We start from the raw sequence: 22362 nt of genomic DNA, 5'->3' as shown, positions 1-22362 counted from the left end.
TCTATAGTAAGAGATTCAATCTGAAGACGTGTTGAATTTACATACCACAATGAAAATATGATCATGGCCTTGCGTATTGTGCAAATAATCTTTTAATGACTAACCTAGCGTTGTGTTTCTGTAGATTTCATTTTAACTGCACAGCCTTTTCTAACACGTTTTGCGTGAACGTGCGTCATTACGCGATTTCGTTGACGCATTTAGGTCCCCCAATATGGTATTTGAACAGGTGTCGTAAACAAATTAATCCTAAGAATCAAATGCAAGAATAAACTGAAAATGAAATCTTACCGTCTGTCGCTACCGTGAGCTTTTCTGTTGTGCAACTCAAGCCCGTGAGCTCCTTTAGCAGTGAAATTGCAATCTTGGCATTGTTTCTAAAACAAAATTGAAAAATAAGGAATGGTGAATAGCACTGATTAAATATTTGTACTTTTACATATACATTCAGTATTTCATTCAGCATATATTCGACCACACATAATTTTCTTACCCATCCATGAATATCATTCTGTTTTTCTGCATCTTCGGTTTCATTCGCAAGCGGTTGATTACTTCCAACCGAAGATGACGATCCCTTGCGACTTCTCACAGGTGACTGTCTGTTTGAATCTAAAAAATACATTCCGTCTTACTATTAACATATATATATATATCTGTTTTAAGCAGGCACGCTTATTTATTTACTTTACATTTTAGCCTTTGTTGATATAAATACAAAAGAAAATAAACAAAACTTACTGTGGCTCGAAGGTCGTTTAGGGCTAACAACGTCTTTCGAATCCATGCTTGATGTTTTATCGTGGCTAGCGTTTTGCGATGCCATTTCCAAAGCTTTTTGTTGATATTGTATAAATTGAGCCAATGGAGACATATCGTTTCTAGCACTTGGCATCTATAAAAATTTAAAAAAAAATAGTTTTCATAAAAAAAAATTACATAATCTTCAAATTCATAAAATAAGCAATCGTACCGGTCTTTGCATGGATGCGGCGAGACTAGGGTTGCCAGAAATGAATGGATTTTGCATCAAAAGCTGTTGATAAATAAGTTGTCGAAGTTGTTCTTGTGATTGACCTAAAAATTATTAAAAAAATTCAAAAATTTTATTTCGCGTAATTCAAAAAATTGCAGCAATGTAAGATATATTTAACGGTATAAAAGAATATTATGAATAATGTACCTGCTGCATTAGACATGGCTGCTTGCTGGATCGCAGCGAGTTGTTGCTGTCTGTGGGTCGCATCGACGGAGTTTGCCTGGGATACATCTGGTATCTCTTTAACACTAGATGAGTTTCCACTCATTTGCAAAGCCAAGGACCGCATAAGTGGATCGGTGAAATACGACGATGTGCTGGTGACTGGGTTAGACATTGTTAAGCTGGGGTATGCCGCAGATCCGGGTAAATTAATTCCCGCGGCTTGTGCGGCCGCCAAGATGTTTTGAGCGTTGGTATAACCTGCTGCAGCCGCGAGCATCGAAGGTGAAAATCCCGGCAGCAAATTCATCATACCGGCTTCTGTGTAGATAAAAATATCAAAAAAAATCGTAAATCCATACGTATATATCACTATCTCCATACAAGTTATTAATTTCAAGTAATATTAATTAATACCTTGGCCATTGGGAGACTTCGACAAAGCTTCACGCTCCTTATGTCCGGCTACGGCAGCAGCGGCAACGGCTTTTGCTTTTGCGTTCGTAATTTCGAATTGATGCAAAGCTTGGCAATGATTTTCCAGCATTGCTGATGTGTCGTCTATGTATTTATAATCACAAAACCGACAACAGAAAGACGAAGTTGGGACGGATGTAACGCCATCAAAAAGCGAAACTTGAGATCCAATCTGAAAGAAAAATATCATTATTTATGATCACAAAAAGAAAAGAAATAATAAATAGTTGCTGAATATACCACCCAATACTTACCTCAATATCGTCCAACATAATTGGTGAACTCTTGCTCGCCAAAGACCTCATGGCTGCTGCCTTTGCTTGCGCATCCAAAGCTGAAGCGGACTTTAATGAAAATGCATCTTGCTGCGAAATCAATGATGGAGGTGACGAAGTTAGATTTGGAATAAGGCCGTGGGGGAGAAATCCGTTTTGAGCGGCGGCCATCATCCAAGCTTGATGGTTGACTGGAGTGGTCCCCGTTTCGTGGTGATTTGGGGAATTTTTACGTCGGGGGCTATGTCGTGCGTCACCGGTAGTGTTGTCTGAAGCATTGATGAGGGTTTTACTGAATGAGTTGAGATTGCCTTGCATTTCTTCTACAGATGAAAGGGAATTTGGTCGTTGAGGGTGATCACTTCGTCCCAATCCTTCTGGAACAAAATAGCACTTTTTATTCAAGAATACAAGTTCCATCACATTTTGTATACGGCGTTTTCGAATATGGAATTTGACATAAACCGCTAGGGATGGTTTTAAGTATACAAAGTCTAATAAACTTATTGACACTATATAGTATTCGGTAGACACTGTAAACAATATGATGAAACACATGTATTTTAGGAGTTCGCGTACAGCTGCTTAGTTAGTCAACACATTCGCGGAATATTTATGACGTAACCAGTACGTAGAAATCAGAAACAAACACTCGAGTTTCTAAATCAGAAAAACGGATGTTCGGTAGCAACCTCATCATAGGAAATAATATAAAACGGATGTAGTGTCAATGTTCTTCACGCAAAGAAAGACAACTTGTTTTGTATTTAAGTTCATGGGAATCTGAGACGAGATTTGACTCAACCAAGTGAGCAAACTTGTTTCGACTTTCAGTTAGTTCATAGTAAAATTGCACGTACTCAAATATTTCGGGCTTTGAGTTTGACATATTTCTTTATGAATACATCTGTAATACACAACCCTTGCAATAAGGAGAGTCCCTAATTAAACACCGTACTGTCGGATAGTGTTTTAATAAATGTAAATTTCCTAAGCTTACCTAGCGTTGGTCCCTCTCCTTGTTTTAAAACGACCATACGAGGATGCTTCCCTCCCATGTTAGCACTTTTTGAAGGCGGACTAGCTGATCTCTTCAGTACTTTTGTTGATTCATGGCTCATTGTATAGCCGATACTGGGTTCTGGTGTTCGTGATCTCGCGGGACCCCATCCTGTGTAAGTTCTACCGGTATTTGTTGCATGCACGCCATTACGAGACGGGCTGTTTCCTCCAGGTCCACTTCTCGGCTTCGCGGTCCTGTTAGAGGCTGTTAATATGAAAATACAAGAACATATCACCGTATATTCTACTAAGATAAATTAGATGGATCGAATTTATGATAAAATACTCACCGTCGTTGTTACCGTTATATTTTTTATTTTTATATGCTGAGATAGGGGCAAGCGCGGCTCCTCGTCTTCGTCTTCTTTTGAAACTGTTTTCGTTTCCAAACTCTTCAAATCCTTCTCTTGTCATGGTCCAGTAATTCGATTTAGCGGCATTTTCGTATCTTGGAACTGTAATCGAAAAATATGATCGATTACAATTGTCCACCTAAGGACCATCGATGCCTGAGAGCGACACACAAAAAAGGGAACATGTCAACATTTAAAAATAATATACGTTGGCAATTTTATGAGTTTATTAATATTTATATTGTACAACGATGAGACTCTATTTCTCCATTTGTTAATGTTGCTTCGTAGCCAAATAATATACATTAAAGAGTGAAAATTTCAGAGAAAATCGATCTTATTTCAGTTTGACGTACAAACATAAACACACTAAGATTACTGTTTTGCATAAATATTATATTCTCGTTGACTTCATACGACAGAATTAACATTTTCTAAAGATCCTTTCTATTTTGTCTTTTGGCAGAAGAAGATTTTGAAATTTTGGGGAAAAACACATTTTTGTTATATGTATATACATTGACAAAAATTATCAATCAAATAACAAATTTTTATATATTTTTTTTAAATTTCTAAACATAGTCTTTGTACCGATCATGATAATTACGCTACACTAAAAAACTAAATGATAATAACAGCGTACTCGTTTCACCTATGACTACCGTATGGTATTTGTTACGTACAATAACAGTGGTATTTTAGTTTTTGTTTTAATTAATAATTAGTTAGGTATTATTCGGCACATACTTATTCAACTATTTTCTATTCGTTCTGAAAAATGATTGAACATTCAACATAAAAGACATTGTTACAAATAGAATATATAATAAAATGTAAATACCTTTTACAAAACACTGGTTGAGACTCAAATTGTGTCGGATTGAATTCTGCCATGCAGATTTGTCATGCCCAAATTTGTAATACAAAAAGTTGTTCATGATATAATCGTATATGCCACGAAGTGTGATCAAGTTTCCTGGACTGTCCAAGATGGCGGATGCGATCAAAGCCGGATAAGTGTGTGGTGGTCTTTTATAAGGGCACTTTTCGTCCACGTTGTTAGCACCACGTCGTCCTGGCCTGCTCTCGTTGGCCGCTTTCTGACCGACAATACCTCGGGGCGGATTTGGTCCCGTTGGCGCGTTTGGAGACACTTTGATCCCGCCAGATTCGTTTTCATTTCGCCTCGTTTGAGAGAATGCATCATTCTGTTCGTTAAATTGTCCGCGAGGCATACCGTCGTGTTCGACCAAATGGAACATTGGAGGGGGTCCGTTTTGTGGGATGGCAGAAATAGCGGGGACCAACGTAGGCAGTCCTATTCCCGAGGCCGCCATAGCTGCTGCTGTAACCCCCGAGTTTCTCATTTCGTCTGGGTAATGTAATCGGGGTGAATGTTGCCCAGGCGAGTGATGTGAATATGCCAACGATGAAGAGTGAGGAGGCACCATAGTTGAAAGAAATGAATTAACGCTCCCACCTGCCATCAACATTGCCGAACTCGAAGTCAAATGTGAAATTGCCGGATTTAAGATAAGCTCCGGTGGTGATGGGAGCGCAGGTTGATTCCTACTCCCCGGTGAACTGGGACTGGGTGATCTTTGTTCGGTCGGTGAATGGCTGCCATACGACGACGGCGGCGAGTGCGTTTCCATTGGTCCATTTCTGTGATACATCGCCATTCTATTATTTATCGCCGAAACCGGCTCTTGTTTGATAATATGTGACATTTTGTCTTCGTTGTCTTTCTCCGCTAACAAAGTACTGTCCTCTGATTTCTTAGTCGTTTGTACAAAAGGCTTAAGACACGATCCTTCGCTATCAGATCCTGGGTTAGTCGATGGAGAAAATTCCGGACTGCTACACGAGTCGTTGAGTAAAGACGACCCACGATGATTCTGCTCTGTTGTACTTCTGGAGTTCGATCTGACTAATCTTTCAGTATTTGAAAGATGATTTTCTGTTACCAATTGAACATCAATCATACCTTTATCTTGTACGTTGTTTTGATTCTCTTGCTTATGCTTCCCAACCGTAACCTCTCTATAGTTTCCTTCCGATTGGGCTAAGTTAATATTGGCAGTTTTCTTATCGACGGCAGTATTTATACCGGCAGTGGTTGATTTTATCTCGTTCGCTTTGCACGAGATGCCTGCCGACTGCTCTCCGCTCTCTTTTTTCGCTTTCAGCATGCGCCGCACAACCAAATCAAGGTTGCGACTCTTTTTGTCTTCTGACGATTTTTTTAAATTAGTTTGTAGATCTTGAATATTGTCTTTATTTCTATCGATATCATTTGTGGTTAAATTTAAAGCACAGTCATCTGCATTCCTCGCCCCTTCCGCGAGGTTTGATAAAGAAATTTTCTCGAATATTTTCTCTTTGCTACTTTTACGTCGTGATTTTGACAGAGAATGTGAATGCTTTTTTACTTTTGAATGTTGTGTAGTTATATAACTGGTTTCTGTAAAAAGTAAAAGACAAAAACAAAATGATTAACTCGTGATTTTGGCTATAGCCGCATTACTTATAAATAACAAAAATCAGAATGGTATCGAAACATTGCATTTGGATAATTAGACAACGCGAGGTGCGTTAATATACCTTCCGTCATATTAAACATTATTCACAATTTTACACACACAAGCATAATTTTTCAGATGTCTATTTATTTATTCGGGAGCTTCTAAATAATATGCTTTACTTCGTTCTTAAAATGTATTGGTTTGATAATTATCAACTGTCACAGGGAAACACATTTGTGAAATGCCCCGTGAAAAAGTCTGTCGTTCGCATTTTGTTTCCCGAAATATTCTAAAAATAGATTACAATATCACGCGACGGAAAAAATGTAACACATTTGATCGTTTAACGCTCCTTTTCCTCACAATAGATTTGTTTTGGTCGAATTATCCTATAATATTTGAAGTGTACTCACAATTTAAACTCGATTAAGCATCATTTTTTCGTAATTGCAGTCAGAATTTTAAAAATTCATTATAAATTATACACTTAATGATTATCGTTTCAGATGGAAATAACATAAAATTGAAATACAAAAAAAAAACATAACAAATCAGTACAATACACAATAATACAACCCTTACAATAAGCTAAGGAAGTAGTAACTCAACACCGCGTGCCAAGGGAAACAATTTACAGCCTAACATAATATGTGATATATGTTAAGTTACAAGAAATGTTTGTGGCAAACTACGGTGCGCGTTATCAAATTAATTATTGCCGTTAGTATGGGATTACTTTGTCCAAAGAAAAGATATTGGTAAATCATGTCTTTAGGACGTGGCCACAGATTGTAATGTGGAATTTAGAATGAAAAGCAAATAAATCCATATGCTGAACGCATTGGTGTTCTATTATATAAGCTGCATTTTGTTTGTGAGTTTTGGTTGCATCCTTGCGTACAAACAAGCAAACAATATAAATATACAATGGCGCTTCTTGCCATTTGAACGTACAATTAAAAGAACGAGATTCCCGTATCAGGAAAGGCATCGAATTGCAAATGATAATTGCACAATGTGCGTGTTATAAATTGATTGTTTTCCGGTTCCGACTGCAATATGAGAACGGCGATAATTCCTTCAACGCTAATTTAACGAGAACTTAAACAGGGACAGGAATGTCCCTTTGTACAATCCAAGAAATTTTCACAAAAAAATACAAAATCAAATTGTACTAAACGTTCATTTAGACATGTTAAGCGTACGACAAGGTTGTCCGCTGTAATCTATAGTCTTTATCATATACACATCAAAATATCGAATTGTACTCACTGCAATAATTCAATATATATATATGGAACATGTACAAGTTTTGAAACATTTTGGTTGTCTTCTACTCGTGTCAGCAGTTCCAGTCGGATCGCGAACAACCGTGTAAAAAAAACCGGGGCGAAAATTTTAGAAATTCCATAATTTCCTATTTTACGCAGAAAATATCACCGCTGTAACACAAACATTATAGTTTTGTTATGGATGCAAAATGCGAAACCGGATGGAAATAGACTAATCCAAACTCTTCCGTTGAATGGAACAACAAAGGAGATTGTCATAACATTTATTATCCTGTCTTTAAACTAGACACAAGACAACGAACTGCCAGCCGTGTTCTTTCAATGATAAAATTTTGACAAAGAACCACGTTGGTAGTGGCAGCGATTTCGTCCTGATTTACACTAAAATCGGGTCATCGGCCCAAAAATAATGTCGTTTATTTCGTGATGTATTTACATTGATTCATATACCGACGCGCATATATACACATTCTATATTTTTATTTTTAAATGTTACATAAATCATAATCTTTTGCTTCTGACAGCAACGCAATATGCGTCAGAAACGATTTGTTAGCACACATACAGCGAGTAATAACAATATTTTCCTCTTTAACATAACTGCTTACTAACACTCACCAAACTAAACCAAATATATAGTCATACTTGCGTTGTCATAAATGGTCTGCATTAGTCATACACCACAGTTGACCACTGGCTACAAAACTGACCAATATCATGAAGTGTACGTATGTGAATTTGTAACGAAAAAATCGCGATGAATGATATTAAATTTATCGTTGATGTAATGCTTTCTTGGATTCATTAGGAGATGGTAATGAACTGACGGTCCAATAACACGGAGGAATAAAACGTCATTTTGCTGCACCTTACGTCAGTCTAAAATTTAATGCAGTGTATGCAACATCATGGTGATCGCGTGAATTTTCGTCCTATTCCCCTTATACGGCCACATCTTCACGTTGTTGTCATAATTCACCACTATTTATTAACTCTGTAACTCATAATAAAGGTGTACGCCAGCAGTAAAATGTATATAGATTGATATCGAATAGATAGACTGCGTACATGCACTAAACTTTCCTTTTGCATTCGTGAACTTTCCTTTCATAAAATAGTTACCACTATAGATGGGATATAACTATTGGGTTTTACATTGTCTAAGTGAGGTTTGACGCAATATCATGATTATGACGTAATACTGAACAAAGACCAAGAAACTTTGAACTATTCGGCTATTGTAGATAACTAAATATAGCTCTAATCGCTTTTTCGGTTGCTTTATCTTGGTGCAGTAATACCAAAAACTCTAGTCTACATCCACTGATTTCTCTTTTTTTCGAATCTGATTGAATGACGGAACTATGTAAATTTGAAAATTCCATTAAAATACTATTTTCCATTTAGTGTCATTTGAAAAATGTCTACAAAATCCTCACCTTCGAAAATGATCTTACATTGTAAGTTAGCCTTTTACGCTACTATTTTGTTTAGATCGATACTACCGATAACAGTCTAAAGGCGACGGCGTTACTTCTAGTCAGATTTATCCCCAAACGATTCCATGTTTACTCGCGGTATCTCAACATTACATTTTTTCTTTCATTCGTTTCTCTCGTATAGTCCGGAATGCGAATGTGGCAAAAACCTTGGCACGCTATTACTAATAGCTGAAAAGCATCAGTTAAGTATAATAAAAAAATAAATTAAATTTTATTATCAGACATAAATTTCGGGCACGACACATGCGAGTCTAAGCATAACAGAACGTTTAACGAGGCCATGTTGAGAGCTGACAATTTTGTAACTGTATTCTCTCGCTACTTAAACCTTTTTCTTTCTCTACAGAAATCGTGAATGCAGATTCTCTCGTATACATTTTCTGTTGTCGGTGCGTGTTCTCATTTGTATCACAAACCATGTCTTAGTAGAGACACCTCTCTTGTATGACCTAAACAGGTCTCAACTGTATGACGAGCCACTAATGTCTTTTGGGCATACAATCACGTCTGTACAAACATAAATTCGAATTTGCTTGCTTATTTTTCAACTTACTAGGATGACTCTCTGCTGTCATCAAGCGGTTGAACCCACTTGTCCACTCGTGAGTAAAGAAACGTAGCACTGACGCAGATGTGCCTTAGAACGTTTGCACGTTTAACTGTTGCATTTGCGTATTCTAACTCGAGTTTGGTGACATAGTTTTGGTTTCGCGTTTTTCACTTTTGTTTCGAAGAAAATTTGACTACACAACGGCGATCTATTTATTCACAAGTACGACGAAACAGCTAACATTCAAAAAAAAACTATTGTTAAATCTATTTATGGCGTATTGTTTCAAAATATGCTTGCAATATTTACGATGTAAAATGATTACCATAATGGGAGAGAAATTTTGGACTTTGAATTGTGACCATCGCACACACAATTGTAACGCGAGAAGGCATTATTACTTGAAGATATGCTATTGCTTTATAAAATATCAATAAAATACACAAAATAATGTCATAATATGCGGATATTAAAATTGAAACAAAACAAACAAACGTTAAAATAAAGGCAAAAATGCCCCCAAAGTACCATCACTAAGACCAGTATATACAATATCTACTACAAATAATTACCACATCAGTTCAAGCTGCCAATTAATCTTACGAATTTAGCTGAAGCCTGTTTCATAGTATACATATGGGACATCTCATAATAAAGTTCTCGCTACCATACTCTAACTCTAACTAAATATATACTTACAATGTTGTAATATTTATTGTTCACTCACTATTTCTCTATAGTCTCATAGGCTATAAGGTTAAAATGTGAGAAAACATCAGAATACAGATAATTATGCCTATACGCTTAAATAAAATCTCACAAGAATATATATATTCAATCTAATGATACGCCTTAGCTGGAAACAGTCTTCACTTGACACTCTCGAGATCAGACAATTAGCTCACAATGAGCTGGATAAAATACTCTTCCACTCGTCAAGACGAAACGCGACTGAAACTTCGAAACTATCTATAATCATATTTAAAATAGACAATAAAAGTTATTCATTATACTACACATAGATTGAGTAAAGCTGTCCGACAAAAACTAACGTTTCTCCTATATTTCATGCGCTGACGTTTTACCGCGTAGACGTCACAATACACGGTCACGTTTTCACGTTCTGGGTTCATGTACTTTGATCACCTGTGAAACACGTATAAATCGAGTCTCCAAAATTTGAATTATATATGGCCATGCTTAAACTTGTGAGTCATGTTTTTTTCGTAATTCCGAATATTATTTTGTTGTCATTGTGAAAATAGAAATTCCAAATCATAATCGTTATACCAATTTTACAAAAAGTTTATCAACAGAAAATAATCCTCTGATTTACGAAAATAAATGACGCTATCAAAAATCCCAAAAATGTGACATCATCTTAATGTCATGACAGTGATAATTAATCAGCCTAGATGAAAAATTATCGCCAAATTGAAGAAAACAAAGACTCACATTCAGGTCTTTTGGTAACCAAGATTATTATCTAATTTAAGCTAAAACAAATTAGCGGACAACTTGTTCACAAAACGGAAATTGATTAGAATATTCACCAAAAATAGTTTATGTACATTTCGGGGAATATTCAAAACGTGAAAAACAGCGTATGTCGGATATTGAGGATGTGGGGTGTATCTAAATACAACGAATTTCGATGTCAAACGTAAAATTGCATGGTGTGTTACAATTAGACTTGACTTTCTAGGCAGAGTTAAGTTCCGCTGTCTCTTGTTACATTATTTGGGTGCTTCTAGTTTTCATTTTTCTAGTTACAACTAATATAATCTGTGATATAAAATAACAATGCCGTTTACTTACGCGAGCGACAAACTCATTTCCTGGCTGAAACATTGTTTATTAGGCTATACTAGCTCCTGTGCTGATAAAATGGAAATATATATGAGAAGTCAGCTAATTGTTTATAGCTATAAGAGAATTTTCCCGCTTTATTTAAAACATGCACATATTCGTTTCAACTGAAGTACGGCAAAATTTCATTTAATCTCGTATATATTTACAGTGTGCGCCACCAAAAATTATTTTATGTCGAATGAAAATATAGATATGATATGTTCACATGTAAATTTCCCGATTTTGCATGAAAAACTTGAAAATGGATTGTTTATATATATTGTGCATCAGTCATAACTTAACACTCACTGCCGTATCATTTGGCGATGGCAGGAAACGAAATAATGTTCAGTCATCAATCTAAACCAGTTTGATGATGAAACGTCAAAAAGTATTCGTTCTTTTGTTCTGAAGAAAAATAGAGATTAAGTTGGTGAAGTGTAATCACGACAACTCCAAGACAAATTCATATTTTTATATTTGTATAAGTCCCAGTTTCATTCGCATCTTTCGTTCTCGGCGACTCGACTATTATAAGGAAAGGCAGTATTACAAGTTTCAAACCGAGAATCGAAACTTTCGAAAATTGTTTTCAGACACTTTTTATTACTCAATCATATGAACTAAGATTGATATTTTCCTAAATTTAACTCGAAGTCCGAAACTAAACAACGGAATATTTTCAAATTACTATTTTCGTTTTTACTGAAGCAAAATAAAATTTCATACTTTCATTTTCTGAAGATCTTGTGGTGATTTTTCTTACGAAACTTACTTTTAGCTTTATTTTTAAATGAAAGAAGATATAATATGAAAAATGTCACAAATGTATATTTTTTGACGTGGGATTCAATTTTTTTTTTTAAATTCGAATATCGATACCTGAAGGAATATAATACAAGATATACACAACAAATACCGCCTAATTTTTACCCAGTATTAAAGTTACCAACCAGCAATAATTTGGTTCAAAACCGGACTGATTTCCATTCTCCCGGTACTCTTTAGATTTGTGAGTGTAAAACTCCTCGAAAAAAAAATAAATTGATACAATATTGGCCAATAATTTGAAATTTTCTTCAAAAGCGTTTACCAGTATATTGGAAGACGGGCGAGTGGATTCCTAAAACTGTATCGTGTATTTGGGGATTCCGAGACAAACAATGAACCTATGTATGTTACGTTGAAATTCGCATCATATAGGCGACAAAGTCCAATTTTGAAAGAATTTTTGCTAGATTTCTATCTACGTCCTTGTATGCACGTGCTATTCTTACTTCCTTGATCTGAAAACTTTCAATGTACAATATGGCACACTAGATGAGGTTCGTGCGTCTAATATCGGGGGAATTTATATTTTGACTAATAAAAGTTATTACTCGTACGCATTTATTGGTGTTCTGTTCTAAGAATTAATGATTGTGAGGCCTTAATAATACTTTGTATTATATTGATCAGGGAAACTATTTACGTCATGATATACCGGCTATTTCCTATTAGTTTCTCGCTCATTTCAACAAAATGGCGTGAGATCAGTCAGGGTTGTATCGCGTATAGTGATGTCATAACTGTGGTAAATCGACCAATCAAATCCTAAAATGGACTGGCAACAAATTTCGTATAAGACATCTTGAGTGCAACTAATCGTTGTCCACTTATATACAATATTCGAACCTTATTTGTTTAGCATCATTTCAAAATTTGAATTTCTGAATGTCACACTGAGGTACCAAGGGGGAATCCAAAAACAGACAAAATTCATAGAATTTTTAATTGCTTCATTAAAATTGAAAAATATTAATTTAACAACTCCTGTTTGCGTACATGATTGTACCCAAATCATCTGTAATCTAGGACGCTTGGAACAAAAGTTATGCTTTCTCTAGTATATGTTACAAATGACCTGTTTTTTAAACCCTGGACATATATTCGAGGTCCTTGCCTCCAGTTTCGTTTATACCGATCCAAAAAATGAAAATAAAATTATCTATTACTTGGATCTTGGTACATGTTGTTATACAATACAAAAACTTGTATAATGCAAGAATTTTCATTAAAAGTATAAATGTCAATAAAACACTTCATTATCGAAAAATCTCGAAATAATTTCTATAAACAAATACGACAGGCGTAATGTATTTACACAACACAGTCGCGTGCAAATGGAAAAAATCAGGAAATTGTTTTTCTTCTGAATTCTATTAATATTTATTATACATCGATCATTGTTGTCTGAGATATTTTTGATGATGACATCTGCAACCTATTTTATTTAAATATCCAGTACTCGATTCGTACTAAAAAGTATGGTAATTCGGGAAATTTTAAAATGCGTAACGTATTTGGAACTAGGCCGTAAATAAGATCGTGAAATAAACACACATACCATTATGAGATAATAATGCATTGAATGTGTGTGCAATCGTGTGTGCATTTGGCCTATTATGACGTCATATTTGGGTAATATGGCTCCTTTTCTCAACTTGACTGCTAACGGTTCTCTTAAATGAGATGTGTTCTGTATACAAGAGTGCACTTTTTCCATTGCCATGAAGCCCAAACATTATTATTGCGCCATATTTGATGTAATCTACAATGTATATATATAATAACTCTTTCTTAAATCGACCCCTGCCGGTGTGCTAAGCGTTAGGAATACGCTCGCCACCGCATCACTGATTACACTGCGTGGGTTCGCAGGTTCGAATCCCATGTGGGGATGATCATGTGCGAGAGGATTGCTGGACTCCTCGCCGCCGTAGGGTGGTTCACGTAACCGCTGGTCGGTTACGGCTTCCCCTACCATCAAGCCCATGCTTCCGAAAACAACGACGTGGACTGGTAACCGGACGAGAGGCCGTGGTTTGCCATATGATTAAGCCGGCTTATCGGCTTTCCTCTCCACCGGGATAAATATGTAAACCCTATCTTATATGTGTATTTTAATTCACATGCATCTGAATTCTGAAGCTAATGCATACAAAAATATGCAACATTTTGTTCCCCAAACTATTGGCAGGGATAAGTGCAATTAGGCTCATTTATCATAGGTATAAATAGTATAAGATGGTTTTTGTTATGGATTCATACCTATACGAATAATTATTAATTAGTGACAACAAGCATACATTGTGGAACTTATAGTCAAAGCCGATTCGTCAGCAACCACACCATCAATTTGCATAATTCACGGACGTAAAATAAACAACATTTATTTTTCATCGTATATCTCAATTAAGAGTAAAGCCGAAATCTATATCACAAATCGCGTGCAAGTGTACTGTAAATCACCAATCAACCACAACATAATTTTTGAACAATCAGTAAGATTGTTGTATACAGGATGATGAAGATCGCTTCAAAATTTAACGTCTATCTGCGTCATAGCAAACCCATTGTTTATTTGAATTTTTCGCGTGATAGAAATATCGGCGATTGTTTTCACTACTAACGTTACAAAATATTCAAACTTTAAACAAGGAAAAAGTTATCGAAATAGATAGAGCGCGAACGCGATTTTGAAACAATTTTACAAAGCTGAGTATATCGTTATTATAAAATATCGCAATATCGCTGGATCTATTTGGAACTGACAAACTGTTATTTTCAAAATCCTCGAGACGACAAAGATATATATAACATTATTTTTAATTAGGTTCAATAACAAAATTTTTGTATTTCATTTTAATTAAAGTGGAACACATTTTTATTCCGTATTACGTACTGCGTACTGCTTGTCCACCAATTTTTCCATCGACCTCTGTACTCTCAGGCCGTTTCCATATATTTGATATTGCATTGATATCCTGTTAAAATTGCGCCCATATTCTGAATGCGAACGCGCTAAAAATATTATCACGCAATTCACCAATTTGCATTTTATCCGCTCAGATTTAGATTTGACAAATAAATCCGCGTATCTCGGATTGATCTTCATGATATAAATCAACAAAAACTTTGTTTAGAAATTAGGATATGGCGGCATTGTTGCTTGCACGCAACCGTTTTTTAATGCAAAGCTTTCGAATTTAATCGGAAAACCGAAGTTAAAAGATGACGTTTTTAGGGATCGCTAAATGAATTGAGGCAAAACTAACATTTGATGAATATGATACACGGTAATGCAAGAATAAATTTATAACTATTGAAAAGTTAATAGTCAATTGCAACTCTAACCCGAATGTCTTTTCTGTGTTATTATGGACGAACTTAGTAAAATCATTAATATTTCGATTTTTACTTCGAATAGATTATTGAATTTCAATTTCTTGTTTTGTGATTGAAATTTTCAAGGAGGCTTTATGAAGTCAAATTGAAAAAAAAATGACTTGGAAATTTAAAAAGTATAGATTTATTGACTCATTTTTTACGAGCAAAGTTCATAAAACCAAAGTTAACAATTTTTATATTTCAATTTTATATTAACGCTACAGATAATGGTCTTCTCAAATAAATATAGTATAAAAACAATTATTATTGCAAAATAACCTATTCCATCATTTGTCTACAGGTACTCAGAACATGTAACGGTTCCGGTTAAAAAAGTTTCATCCGGGTAGACTAGAACGCACGATTGTAATTAAATTCATTATTTCTTAGTCACACGGGTCATATCAGTATGATAGATATTTGTAAAAAGTAAACAATAAATACATCTTTGTTAAAAAATCATTATATCAGTATTTTTCTAAGAATTTCTTTTAAATAGTAGTACATTTCTTGATGAGAGCACGTGATCAACGTCACAATCTAACAACAATAGAGGTATCGACAATTTGGGTTTTCATTGTGACATCATAATTACCTTTCCCAACAGTGTGTTTATTGTCATATTCATGATAGATTTGTTGTATTGTAGTTCAATAGATAGTTGATGACAGCAAATAAAAAACACCTTTTTTGAGAGTGATGAGCTGTCTATCGTATATTTATTTCTGCTACAGCGACGTCTAATCATGCCATATAGCTGTCCGGCGTGAAATGAATTTGATGGGGAATTTTGATTAATTTGATAAAAAAATTAGACGACTTTTTTAGATTTCCACAAACTTCGTTGAATCAAGATAATAAGTTGAAAAGTTCAGAAGTCAAGTGAATATACGCATCCATGCAAACATTAGCGGAAACAGACATTTCATTAAAAAAAATTGATATCTTTTCTTTTTAACGTATACATTTTATGCATCATCTGGATGGTAGATATATCTCTTAGGTTTACCAGAAGCGTTGAGGGAGAGATAATTATTTTACTTGGTAAGAAAAAACTCAAAAAACTTGGTAAAAATTCAAACAAACGCTTTCTCACAGAAGCTATCTCAATACGTCTGAAATACTAGAACAAGTTAAACGTCAACGGATCGTGCTTCCAATGTTGTTGTGTTAAACTTACAGATATGATAACGGACTTTCTGAACTTTTCTTTTCAATAAAAAATTTCAGTTTTTGTACAACAGTTCACTATCCGTGTCAAGTCTATAGGCAGAAAAAAATTATGCCGAAAGTTATTCCCGAATAAACATCAGTTATGTGGACTTCACTACTGCGTGACTGATTTCCTGGTCGTATTGATTTGAATGGCTTCAAGTCTTGCATCAGTAGCGATTTATTGAGTCGTAATAAACTACCGTATTACTATATTGTGTAAATATTTTTTGTCATTGTATTTGTTGTCCGTGACATTGCTCTGCGACGAGTGTCCTTGACTTCTAAGTAAGAGTGCGTGGCTTTGCTTGTAAATTCTTAGAAAATGTTGAGTGCAATCAGTCCGTAAGTGAACGAGTAAGAACCATTGGCTCCATTTCAAATCGTCACCGAACAGGTAATTAAACGACTTTTGCGTCACAGCATACAACTAGGCATAGATCGAACGTAAAATCTGCTATGAATGCGATGTTATCAGTAAAAATGTATACATTGCAATGAGAGGTGCAAATGATGGGAGGAAAGTGGATGAAGTACCAATAACTACCATCAATGCTCCTAATGCCACCAACACTAGATGGAAACACGTGATATATGGAAAATATTCCATAACTCGTTATAGTGTTGAGTATATCCTTGGGTAGATCATGTAGCTGAAATACATTTAACATACAACATATACACAAAACCCGTGACTTGAGTTTAGTGTTTAAATTGAACATCCTGATAATGACATGGATTAGTTACCTTATGAATCTAAATGGAGAAAATTAATGGTGCCCTGATACCTTGGAAATTTCTGATGATTTTAGGCCCTTTCAGGTCGAGTAAAGCCCTCTAAGTCTAAACCATTCATTTTACATTATTTTTAGCTTTGTTCAACTCTATTTTTGCAAATGTCCACTTCCCTTCGTTACCGGAGAACAATCATATTCACTTCCACACACGACATATGACGTCATAGGGAATGTAAACACGAAAGTAAACTCATTTGCTCTTTCCTGCGAATGCATATTGCTTGCTTTTTCAGCGTATTACCAATACCATAGAAATATGTAAAATATTGTCAGAATTTATGCCTGTTATTATATTGTTCCTGTACGGATGTTTTTGGCTCATCTCCTAATCGGGAAGGGAAGAAGAGTTTCAAGAAATTTTCATTGATTATCGTTCAATTTAAGCAATGGATTTTTCGATACTATATTTGGTTTAAATTTAATAGCAAACAGACAGAACTGTGGAAAACATATTGTGGAAACGCTTTCAATACACTTTCCGACACACAAGAGAAACATCGAATGAGTAAAGTGAAATTTGCTTGAAATTGAGTAATTAAATTTTTTTTCGTAATACAGCTCAACTTAACCATTGGAATATTTTGTAACATAAGCAAAGGAAGTCATCCGAAGATTTTCTTTTTCTTTGCATTAGAAAGAAAAATAATAGTAATGTATCCAAAATAATCGTTATACTTTTGAACGGGGGAAACTTCAAATAGTATTTTAATGTCGCACGTTTTTTACATTTCCTATCTAGAAAAACATTTAAATTTTCACAAAATGCGAGCGCTTAATGAAAAAACTACAAAATTGTCCTTGTTAGACCCCAAATTCAAATTTCTGACACGAAATATGAGAATATTGTCTGTAGAATCGTTAAGATACGACTGCACGTAGGCACGCAGTTATAAAATGCATAAAATTTAACAGTAAATCACAGTTAATAAATGATAAAATTTCGTATTCTATATACCCTCTCTTGCTACTCGTGTTGTTTGCGTATCTTGGTTAGATTACTTTTGAGCACGCGGTTAAGATAGTATCAGTAAAATCTGCAATGTTTATAAATAACAAAGTTTTCACAATTGCAACTAAACAACATTGAAATTTTAGTTTGTTTTTACCATGTACCGAAAGGCCCAAAACCCAAAAGGTTTTGAAACAGAAAGGACGCCTGATTTGCATATTCTTATCTTGTCTGGGCGCTTCTGATGATATAATTCAAGGGAGACTAGCCAACGAAAATAATTTTGAAAAAAACACGATAAAATACCAATATACGCTAGCACGCAAAACTAGGGCTACGTCACAAACCAAAATACCGGAGATATAAAATAGGTAATGATATATGATGTCATATTTTCTACATAGATCAATGCATTCGTGTCGGTTTTATTCTTTATACATCGATTGAAAATACAAACCTAATTGACCCGCTTTGGATATGTGTTACATTAATGATTATTATTATATTTGTTAAACTATACCTAATTGATCATCATTAAAACACGATAAAAATAATGAAGTGTTATTTTATGCGTGTACACAATCTAAGGCATGCTTAACTTTATTTAATATGATAATTATGAGTCCTGATTCTTTGATAGGAATACAAATGATCGCATTTTCTCCATACTTTCTAACTATTTATACTCTCTTGTAATGACCTTGTTTCTTCAATCTATTTATACTTAAATTTGCAGCCAAAAAAAAAGACTCAAAGAAAGTACTAGACCGGGGATTATCGACTATTTTGCCCCCATTCACCACTTGGCAAAATTCAGAAGTATAATTTATTATCGCAATTGTGTAGACTATCTATTCCAGTGTGCTGTAGTGAACTATGAAATTATGACACTAGGCTAGACGGTCTCTCCACATTGGGAGCATTATAAGCATCAATTGCACAAGAAAATACTTGTCAATCATCTGTGGGGTCACATTTGTCTATGAAGTTTCTTTCTGAAGGCAAATTTCACTCGCAATACAACTTGAGTCAGGAAGTGAAATTTACATCGGTTGAGAACCACTGTTTTATATGGATAGTTTTCATTATTTGATGCACTATTATTCTGCTATAAATATATTGTCTTCGTGAACATAGTGAGTGCAATCAATGAAACCCAAATGCCGTAAAATAATTTCAAAGTTTAAGAATGCTTGTTTTATTGAATGTAAACTGTTTCAGAAATAGTATAATCATAGAAATAGTTAAAACGCTTTATGGGTTTTAGTTTTATATTTCATTGCAGGTAAATTTGATAGCAATCCATTATTGTTTTTAAATTAAGTGCGAGAAATAAACTTATCATTTGAAACGTGTCATTTGAAATACTAATCAAAAAGGTAGTTGCCAAAAAATTGAATAAACAAACTAGCATAGAGCAAGCAAAATATTGGCATCAATTTGAGCCAATTTATTTGATAAATTTACATTTGTCAATAGCAGACCTGTCTTACACGCTTTATAGTCACGGAATATAGAAAACAAAGAAATATTTAAATTCAAAACACGATCTCTACTTAATCATTTTATCAACAGAAATAGTATTGTTTTTCAAATAAATCTTTCAAATTAGCTCATGATAATCTCTGTATATTATCACCTAATTCAGATGTATATGTACCTCAAACCAAGGACAGACCTGGTTTGATAGCTACTAGTTTTAATAGCGCAAAAAATAAAATGAAAAAAAAAGATTCTTTTCCAAGTGGTAAACGGTATATCGATACAGAAAACGCATTGCTACTAAATAAGAATAACTCTAAACCCCTTTAAAATGTATAAAAATTTTACATTTTTGTGTACACAAAATATTTGATAAAATAATGAAATTCGTTTCAATATGAATTGAGACATAAATATCAATAAATAATTAGAGCAAACCCCCAGACATGACCGAAGAATTAAATACAGAAGTCGACAGCGGCCCGACAATCATTTCTCATTGTTGACACATCCGCCTGTTCGGCAAGTAATGTTTCTTTTGCCTCTATATTTAGTTCCAAATAATGATTTTGAATCCAAAAAGTCTGATATTTATGCAGATTAGGAGTTAGAAACAAATTACATAAAGTGAACTTATTTTATTGCAAACATTATGTTATGAACCGAAATAGAACAACGACGACGAGAAATTATCATTTCGCAACAAATAAAAAACAGTACCATTTCAACCGAATGTTATCTTTTTTACTTTTCTTACTATATACCCTTTTAGTACCGTACAAAGGTGTATACATATTAACTGTTAGCGTGTTACCAAATCATAGCTTTCTACACATATGTTCGGCTGATATGCTATATTTTTTAGAGTGCATCAGCCGAGACCAGAGAATACAACCCCTAGCCATGCCAAAGAGTTTTGTAACCGGAAAAGACCTAGAATTTGAATATTCAATTTTCGGATTTTCAATGAAGTGCTCAAAAAATATCCCCGAAAAATCGATATAGCGAATAATACACAATGGCTTGTTCATAAACCACAATAGACCGGTGTACGTGTGACTAAAAAAGATATTTAACGCTGATCGTTTGCAAATATTAGAATAGAAGTTTCTTCGATTTTGGCAATTACAAGGGGATCGATGATAAATATTGTTTAAGTACAGCGTGGTGCAAAAGTCGCGGTTTATTTTAAGCAAAATATCAGCCTAACAGCATGTATATTATGATAGAGTCAAGAAGGAGAAGAGAAATGTCACAGGAGCAATCCAAAGAAACCCCAAAATATAATAAATTTCTAAGGAAGTAGTCCGAGCGACAATAAACAGTAAATTAATCACGGAATGGAATATATAATATTTTTCTATTTATAACTATAAAATTATGCAAAATCTGACAAATGCCATGATATTTGTAATTAGTCATTGCATTCACTTGTCATATAACAATTAATTATACCATGTGACGAAAAATATCACAGAAACAAAAACCAAATGTCAGAATGGACATTGAAATTCAGTATACAAATTAATGTTTTTGAATTGATTTGAACAAAATCTAAATATGGATACTAATTCTATTTATATCGTAATATAATATTCCATCCTATTTTAAGTCTATTGACCATCGGGAATGAGAACTCAACAAAGTTCAAAATTTGTATTTTTCATACTGTTCTCAAGCATGCTCGCTATCGATCGAAGAAAAAAAAATCTTTTTCGATCCAACTGTCATAGATAGAACAAATTATCATACGAAATTTGATTGGCTGAGTGTGGCTGTTGTATTTAAGACTAATTGTGAGCTAATGAGAGATAGTTACTTCCTGTAAAATTTGATCTCTCATTCAGAACTTGCTGCCAAAACTTACAATAGCTTGTAAACATCATTAACAAAGTTAGAAATAAGACGATGCCAATCCATTGACGTCACTTTCATCAGTACATGAATACAGAAAAATGCAACTACGTGTTTATCGTAAGTAAAATTTATGTAAAAAATAGATTAAAAATCATTATGAAAAATATAGTTATCGTAATGCAGCGTGAAAAAAAAGAAAAACTTACTTGTTTCAGATGAGTGCGCAGTATCCGAATTTGCTATTTCATCATCGCTTGGGACTTTCGACAAACTAGTCCGTGTTTTCATGCTGAGTTGACTGTTACAGTTAGTGACGACAACGCAAGATTCTAGTTACGAACTAATGTTAATTTTCAATATGAATGTTTATCTGAGAAAACATACAATAATAATACAATAATTTTAACAATTATATATATTTATACTACAAACATGAAATATGTGTTTTTATAAAGTTCACCCAGTCTAGACTAGACAACACTATGATTTATTTGCCGTTATATACACATCTTATTTTTACTTTGTATTTGTAGTATTTGAAGATTACCATTTACGCAAAAGTCATCTAATTGTCAGGAATTTTCAGACTGATTTGTCCATTAAAATATGCAAGGATATCATTTTCCATAAAGCTGGGATTCAATGATTTATTCATATGGCGCACATAGCCCATGACCGTGTTGTTGAGTGAGTGTTGACTGTTGAGTGGCCAAACGGTTTCACAATTACAGAAGTATGTAAGAAGTTTTGAATTTAAGATAGAGTCAT

General features: G+C 34.4%; 1 protein-coding gene across 2 annotated transcripts in view; it reads right to left on the bottom strand.

Annotated features, from left to right (window-relative positions):
- The window catches only part of LOC120337500 (uncharacterized), a 39574-nt gene extending 17614 nt beyond the window's left edge, over positions 1–21960 (bottom strand). Inside the window, exons 1-11 of one of the 2 annotated variants that reach the window (XM_039405293.2) lie at positions 21801–21960; positions 4210–5832; positions 3306–3470; positions 2954–3220; positions 1933–2330; positions 1619–1850; positions 1184–1522; positions 974–1077; positions 742–895; positions 494–612; positions 292–377 (exon numbers count right to left, since the gene is read on the bottom strand). In XM_039405293.2, the coding sequence (XP_039261227.2) occupies positions 292–377; positions 494–612; positions 742–895; positions 974–1077; positions 1184–1522; positions 1619–1850; positions 1933–2330; positions 2954–3220; positions 3306–3470; positions 4210–5832; positions 21801–21882 (3569 nt within the window). In that variant the 5' untranslated portion in view covers positions 21883–21960. The remainder of the gene's footprint in view (positions 1–291; positions 378–493; positions 613–741; positions 896–973; positions 1078–1183; positions 1523–1618; positions 1851–1932; positions 2331–2953; positions 3221–3305; positions 3471–4209; positions 5833–21800) is intronic. The other variant, XM_039405294.2, reaches the window with a different exon arrangement.
- Positions 21961–22362: the final 402 nt, after the last annotated feature.

The sequence above is a fragment of the Styela clava genome, chromosome 10 (genome assembly GCF_964204865.1).
Source record: "Styela clava chromosome 10, kaStyClav1.hap1.2, whole genome shotgun sequence".
In the NCBI taxonomy this organism is placed as follows: domain Eukaryota; kingdom Metazoa; phylum Chordata; class Ascidiacea; order Stolidobranchia; family Styelidae; genus Styela; species Styela clava.
This window is presented reverse-complemented; position numbering and strand designations above follow the sequence as displayed.